The sequence below is a fragment of the Etheostoma spectabile genome, chromosome 9, assembly GCF_008692095.1.
Source record: "Etheostoma spectabile isolate EspeVRDwgs_2016 chromosome 9, UIUC_Espe_1.0, whole genome shotgun sequence".
In the NCBI taxonomy this organism is placed as follows: Eukaryota; Metazoa; Chordata; class Actinopteri; order Perciformes; family Percidae; genus Etheostoma; species Etheostoma spectabile.
This window is the reverse complement of record NC_045741.1, coordinates 23,217,190-23,225,020: the sequence shown is the minus strand read 5'-3', so window position 1 is coordinate 23,225,020 and position 7,831 is coordinate 23,217,190. Positions and strand designations below refer to the sequence as shown.

The 7,831-nt window shown below is 43.4% G+C and overlaps 1 protein-coding gene across 1 annotated transcript in view; it reads right to left on the bottom strand.

The window, feature by feature from the left end:
* Nucleotides 1-853: 853 nt before the first annotated feature.
* The window catches only part of ndnf (neuron-derived neurotrophic factor), a 10,759-nt gene continuing 3,781 nt past the window's right edge, over nt 854-7,831 (bottom strand). The window contains exons 2-4 of the mRNA XM_032526308.1: nt 5,096-5,290; nt 4,541-4,665; nt 854-3,393 (exon numbers count right to left, since the gene is read on the bottom strand). Coding sequence (XP_032382199.1) covers nt 1,997-3,393; nt 4,541-4,665; nt 5,096-5,289 — 1,716 coding nt within the window. The 5' untranslated portion in view covers nt 5,290 and the 3' untranslated portion in view covers nt 854-1,996. The remainder of the gene's footprint in view (nt 3,394-4,540; nt 4,666-5,095; nt 5,291-7,831) is intronic.

Here is a 7,831-nt window from a genome sequence, read left to right as displayed (position 1 = left end):
GTAAACCGTTTAAATCTGAGCATGCGCGACTCACATCAGGCAGCGACACTAGTCTTACTTGGTCTGCTAAGAACAGAAGCTCATGGTTGCTAATGTTAGCAAACTTAAAATCGATACGGCTGTGTAGCAATATCCATGATATTGACTAAATTATATAACATTGACTAAATCCGTGATATGACTAAATTGGTTTACTGACTTTATTACTCCTAAATTAACATAAAATACCACTTACTTAGAAAACTCAACATGAAGTATTTTCTAAATGTTTCTCTTTGACATGCTAGCATAGCGTGGCAGTAGCACACGTAATGAAATATTACATAATCAGCAAGCTGACTCAGTAATGTCAGTTACAGATTGAAATTCATTGAAAGTTTGCTTGCATAAAGTTTGCTAACATTACCTACTCATAAGCTGTTCAGTCAGAACCAGACCAAGTAACAATGTAACAGTAATCAAGTGAGCAATGGTGCGTTTATTGCTTTAATTTTATAAATTAAAGGGATCATATATTATATATCCTCTCTCAAAAGTTAAATAGGGTGACTTTAAAAAATATCAAAATGATTTGTTAAATTTGACACCAATTATATCAATAAATCAACCTGTTCTTACATAATTTCACATATGAAATGCAAATTTCCTAATTGACAACGTCCTGTGTGGCCAGTAAATGAGTGTAGAGAGAAGCAACAGCATATAAATTGTAATTCTTTTATATATAAAAAACAACCTCAAAGACTACAAGGGGACCATGTAAAACAGGGCCTGGGCAAAAACTTTCAGCTTACATTTCTGCTCTGACTTTCTTGTGTGAGAGCAGTTCTAGGTAGACTTTTTTTTTCTCAAAAATTCCTTAACATAAAACATGAATAGTTCTCCACAGAGACAAACAAATGTACTGTACTTGTCAGCTATATACTAAGATGTACTGATGTATTATTGTATCTATGAGAATGCCCGTCAATGAGACGCTGATTTGATTGCAAACTAGTTATTATATTTTTAGTAGGGCTTGGGCAACACTTGTCTCTTGAAAGTTATTTCCAGAAAATATTTCCCCCTCCGTCTGACTTTTGTGGTCACAAATCATTTTTGGGATCAAGTCATCATTTGGAATTACTCTGGGTATCAAGTTGTGCTTATGAAACCCTGATTTAGATGTCTGCGTCTTAACACAATGCGCAGTGTGCTCTTTCAACTCGGAGACATGACTGTGATGTTAACTGCTTGGCAAAAGAACATGACACCCAGGGTGACAGAGGGATTACTTGTTCTATATTTAGTGTTTATGTACATGAATATTGGCAGGACAACTCTGTACATGTGACACACACAGCGATACAGTGATAACAACACAGATCTCCAGCACACAACACATTTACAAGATGGGCTCTAGAGCAAACACTGACTGGGATACATAAGGGAATGTCTGAACTACGACAACTTCCTCGTAAAACTGGAATCTCCTCGTAACAGTTATTATTGTCATCAATAAAAAGAGACAATCACAAAGAGAGACCAACAATTTAAAATAATTTAAATTCCTCCTAAAACATGTAGTGAATATGCAGCGAGAGATCTATACAATGCGGGCAGCTACTGTATCTCCTCCAGTCAACGTGATGTGAAACTAAAGTAATGCACAAATATGATGGACAAAAGCAAATGTCATGCAGCAACAAAGAAACATACAAGATGAAATATGATCTTCTTTGAAGTTCTGCCGCCCCAGTGGCAACATCATGTCAAGACGAAAAGCTTCGTATCAAAGCACCTCACGCTATGGGCCACCCAGGGGTGCCGCAATGAAATGTAAACATAAATATACAAGTTGATATCTCTCTCTCCAGAAACAGTTCAGTCACTGCCACAGGCCCATCCGCTGTGTGAGTAGTCAGTCTGTATACACTCCTTAGTAGAATATCACTTAGAGTTAAATAAACTTATTTAATATATATATTTATAATAGATTTATTCTTTGCAGAGTCATTTAGCAGTATTTCCTTGTTTTCACAAGTTTGCTCTGGTATTTCACTGAGTGACCACTGTGTCCCACAACGTAAACGTCCAGCAGGTAGGTCTTGCCTGGCTCCAGACCTGTGATGGTCTCTGTAGTCACAGCTTTCTGCAGGTTCGGGCTGTGGAAGTACTTGCACAGGACCTTTTCTGACTTCCTGCGGGTCTCTGGCCCGGCGCATTGGTTCTGCTCCCGGCGGCGCTGCTCCTCGCCATAATTGTCAGACACCTCCTTGCGGTAAATGCAGTATTTGTTGCGGTCTTGCGTGCCCAGCCAGGCCACAGTGGCGGAGGAGCAGGTGCGAAGCTTGTCAAAGGCCTTGATGCGCGTATCCTCCGGAAGCGACGGGAAGGGCTGCTTGCTGCTGGGTCGTGTGGTGGCTAGCACTTTCAAAGTGGAGGCCCCTTTTCTGCTGCCCCTCAAACGGATCAGGTACTTGGCTTTTGGCTTTCCCCGCAGCTGGAACTGCCGTACCCCCTCCACGTTCTGGGAGAGCAGCAACTTTCCGTCGCGCCTCACTTGCACCTGCACAGCGTCCAGACACGTGTGCACAAACAGAGTGACCCTCTGATGGGAAGACACGGGAGCGAAGCGCAGGAACTTGCTGCCCTTTCTCTTGATGAAAACATCCGATACTTTGCCGTCCTTCAGCTCCACTGTCTTCTGGCGAGCTTCCTCTTTTGTGCGGGCGAATGTTCCCACGTATGCCGTGCTGGTGTTGGTTGCAGAATTCACAGCGAACACGTCAAAGTAATACTGCGTGTCTGGTTTCAGGTCTGACACAGTGAAAATGTTTTTATTGCCTATACACACCTTCTGAATGTCTGATGTTTTGGGCTTGGCTGTGTACGCCCGTGAGATCTTGTTACTTGTGAGGCCTCGGTCCTTGCCAAAACCATTGTCAGAGGGCACAAAGCCAAAGTGGGCAAAGTCAAACGGGCTAAAGTCTCTGCCAGGCTTCGGAGCCAGCATGAAGGCATCATCAACGCTCATCTTAGCTTCAGCAGCACACATGCTCTTGAAATTATGCTCCTTGTTGATCACTAGACAATACTGGACAGGCTGGCCCATCAGAAAGCCCGTTGGCGTTGGCTTCCAGGCCAGGGTGACAGTGGTACGGCCCTGTGCGGTCACATCCACACGCGGGTCATAGGGCAGCTCCGGGTAGGGCTGATCAGACTCTGGAGTTGTGGTGGCGTACACCTTGAAGTTGCTGTCTTTCTCTGTGGACAACAGCTCCAGCTGGTAGAGGCCAGAGGGTGTGCTGGTGGCCACATAGGCCTCTACATCATTGCCCTTGTAGGTGAAGAGCTCCGTCCCGTCGTCGACGGTCACCTGCTGTTTCTGCTGGTCCAGAGGTTCAGGCTCTCCTGGAAAACAAACAGGCGCAATGTGAGCTCTTTGTTTGACACTGTACCCAATCTGTAGCCGTGACCTTAACAATATTGTCTTCCATTTCATTTTTGACTGTGCTGAAAAAACAATTTCCACACATGCTAAAAATGTTTCATATGTTGATGCTGTGAGGTCACGATAACGCTCTACAGCAAGCCTCGCGGACGATTAGCCCCTCACATGGCAGCCATGTTTTCACTCCAAATATCCCTCAAAGATCACAGGCCGGCATTCACTGGGCCTTTCCGGGGAAGCTGTGCTACAAGAGGCGCCTTGTAGCTTCTACGTGAGAGAGACAGCCCAAGCATAATATTATGTTTGTCAACCAGAGAGTGTGCTCAGTGGTGTACTAAAAATTAATGCTCAAAGATCTACTCCCACTAGAGACATTTAGCAACAACAAAAAAGAGCTGCAAAGGCGGAATAAAGTTCACTGGTTCAACGATTGGCCTAACACATCTTGTTTAGTCAGTCAACACACGTAGAACCAATAGTACTAAGAGTGTTGGGTCCAAGTTTGACATTATTTTTCTACTTAGAGATGAATTCTTTTCTCTTGAGGCAAAGTGCGTGTCTTCAACAACCCAATAAATCATTTAGTAGGATTTTGACATGACAAGAGCACAGACACACACGCAGGTGCTCATGTATTGATATTCAAATATATGCTCACATCACACATCTACGCTTTAAACCGCCGCTTTGGTCATCTGGCAAGATCTCAATGTGTTGAAAGGACACCCTCCAGATGGAGAAAGTTTTAATGTGAGGGAGAGAAGGAAAAAAAGACAGAGAGAAGGAAGGAAAAAAGAAAGGAAGACAGACAGACAAGCAGAGTGCGGCAGAATTTACCTTAAGAAGACTAAGTAAAGGGATGCAATGGCTTTGATTCAGTACGTTGACTAGAGTGGAACCCTTCTCTGAAATTATAGACGTCAGCTTGGGTCGAGTCAGACAGACATCATAAGTGGTCGGACTAGACACTACGACTGTGACTTAATTAAAACCCACCAAAACACAAAGCCTAACATCACTGCGTGGGTTAATTGTGTGTGGAGGATAGTGATATTTCCACATAACGTGTCATTAACCTCTTCCACTGCTGCTTGATGTCAATTATACCTGATCCTTCTCCACTGGCCTCTTCTGGCAGCTCCTGCAGAATGAGTTTCCACTCCAGAGGAGCATCGCAAGGTGTCACGGTCACAGACAGGGGTGTGTTGTCTTCTTCCACCACAAAGTAGTACCTGTGAAAATAGCAGGTTAAAGGGGCCGACACTGACAGTGCTTCATCACATTTAGACGTTCTCCAAAATAATGTGCGAGAAGATGCACACGCAGACAGTTGGAAACTGTAGTACACAGCAATATTACTGTACCACTGACCTTTGTCTGTCTCGGTCTGAGCGGACAGACACTCAATTACATGAACACAACTTTCTCATTTATTATTTAGATTTTGCATCTACATAATAGATCATGTTACAGAGCAACATCTGATGTTTCCTATCTATTTACAGTAAGTGGCCATCAGCAGGTTTAATGTATTCCTTTGGGATTGTTATGGCTCAGTCAGCAGCGGAAGGGGGAATCGGCTCTCATTACAACATGTTGACAGTTTTAATTACCGGGGGTTATCTATTTCATTCAGTCGTGGTTTGTCTGAGCAGCTCTTACCTTTTGGGTGTGTCCCTGAACAGGTAGCCACTGATCTCCGCTCCATCCGGGATGACCGAGGAGTCGTGGAACAGCGACTTGTCTCTGATCTGCATCTGGAAGAGCCCTTCGTCTCTCGTGGGCAGCTTCTGGGCCCAGGCTCCCAGTCCCAACAGAGTCAGCAGCATCACACTCCAACCTCTGCACTGCCTCATTCTGAAAGACACAAACCAACACTTCAATTTCATTTACAGGATACAGAACATTCTGGAAACAGAGGCATGGTGTTGTATCATAGTGATGTTTGATTTTAAAGAAATTGTTCCGCTTTTTTTTTCTTCTGCGAGTTAGATGAGTAAATCGATACCTCTCTCGTGTCTGTACAGTAAATATTAAGCTACAGCAACACTTAGCTTAGCTTAGCTTAGCATAAAGCCTTGAAAGAAGAGGAAACAGCTAACCTGGGTCTGTATGAAGGTAAAAAAGATGGGGGAGTTTTTGGCTACAGGGAGAAAACACTATTTTCAGTCAAAATATATCCTAGTACATAACAAACTGGTCATTTCTACATTAAACAAAGAAGATATGACATGTCCATTTGTGAGTTTTAGAGGTGCTGGTAGCAGTTGTTTTTTTTAACCTTTGGACATAGCACGGCTAGCTGTTTCCCCTTGCTTCCAGTGTTCCATTATGCTAGGCTAAGCTAAGCTACTCCTGTAGCAAGCTTAATATTTAATGTGGAAATTTAAGAGTGGTATCACTCTTCTCATCTAACTCCTGGAAAGAAAACAAGTGCGCTTCCAAAAATATAAAACATTTCCTTTACAGTAAAACTAAACATAACTTAATGAAACAGGAGAAAAAAACTGGTAGGCAGATTTTGTTACTTTTGGACAGAGCCAGGCTAGCTGTTAGCATTTGCATTCCTTAAGCTATGTTAGGATAAGCTAATATTTAGCATACAGACATGAGAGTGGTATCCAACTATCTTATCATGTATCAAGAACGTAAATAAGCATATTTAAGAAAAATGTCCAACTATTTTTTTAGTTACATTAACAATCAATTATCGTGGCTCATATCAGTTACCAAAATGGCTATTACCATGGAAGTTCTAAATGGCTTTTTTGCCTCCTTTTTCTTCCCTTTCAGTCTGGCATTAGTTTAAAACAGAAAGAACAGTTCTTAGTGAGTTCTATTTGGCAACACTGAGCTTTGGCAACAGACAAAACAATGTTGCTATATGGTTCTGATTTAATTTGGTTCCACAACAAATTTAATTTGGTGTAAAAATGTGTTGTTCGCCTTATTTTCCTCTGAGATTTAACCTTAATTAACATTTTGCATTAAAACTGGGTGACAGCACGAACATCGAGTGGATCTATGAGACCAAAAGTAAAGGGGTAAAGGGAGAGGGAATGAGTGTTCATGGCAACACAGCGGAAGGGAGGGATTAGATTTAAATACAGACGTGTGAAGGAAAAGACATGGCTAGAAACTTCAGGGGACCGCGCTATTACATAAAGCGCTTAATATATAAATCCCTAAATCCATGCCATTTAAGTTTTATTGATGCTAATATAAAAATGTTCAGTGGTGCAGTCCACAGATGGAGCGGTGGCTCGGCCCAGGGTGCAGCTGACCGTGGCTGAGAGCCTCTCACGTATCCCCTGTCTATTGATTTTGCCTCATTGATTGCAGCTGATGGGAATGCCAAATCCCTGGTGATTTAATCAGTGTAATGATGGCAGATTAGCCAGATACTTTACTTCCATTTACTGCAAGCGAGATGGTGTCCTTTTAATGACCCCTCTCCCTCCCTCCCCCCTTTCTCAGCTCAACCTCACTTTTCTGTCTCTTCCCCTTGATCACAGTTTTTTCCAATAACTAATCTCTTTCTCTTTCACACTTGTAAACACATACAGTACAGCCATCTTTTCTCCTCGCCATTTCCTCCCTAAACAAGAGGCGGAAAAAGTAGGCCATAACCTGAAGCCTGGTCATTTCTGCATTATCGTCCTTTATAAACACAAGCAGAGGGAAAAAGCCCTTTGACAGCTCCTGTCAGTGTCTCCGTGTCGGGTGTTGTCTGAGCGCAGCCTCCCGTCAGAGCGCCCAACTTCAGAGAGCAAAAGGAAAGCCGCCTAAGTGGTACTTTGAGGTTTGACTCACACAGAGAGTGGAGATCCTTATCGCCTCAGCTCGTCTCATTCCACTTCAGAAGTGTGTCACTTGGAACAAAGACATGTCTATTAATACTCAAGACAGCGCTGAGGTGGTATGTACATAGCTGCTCAGAGCTGTCTTTCATTCCAACATCCCCGAACACCACACAGACACAGCGAGGGCCTCATCCCCGGCACCCTCTGCCCACCACACTGATCTCATTACACATAATGTCTGCTATCACTCATACAGTAAGGGTTTTATCACCACTGTCATTGGCACATTTGATGTGTTCCTTCAATGTGTTCCCCACATGTGACACTTCTGAATTTAACCCTTTGACTGAACCTTTTACTTTTCCCACATGTGATGAACCACTCCGTCTGTATTCGCAGTTTGTATTGCTGAGAGATGACATCTGAATATTAGAGCAGCGGGGGGTGGGTCACTGCGGTAGCATGGACCAGCGCAGAGTCAGCAAGGTCACACACAGGCTGCGTTGGAGCTGCTTTTACATGCGGGCCTGCACCCTTCTCATGCCACAGAGTTCCCTTACCAAAATAACACCCCCCCCCCAAAAAAACCCTGCAT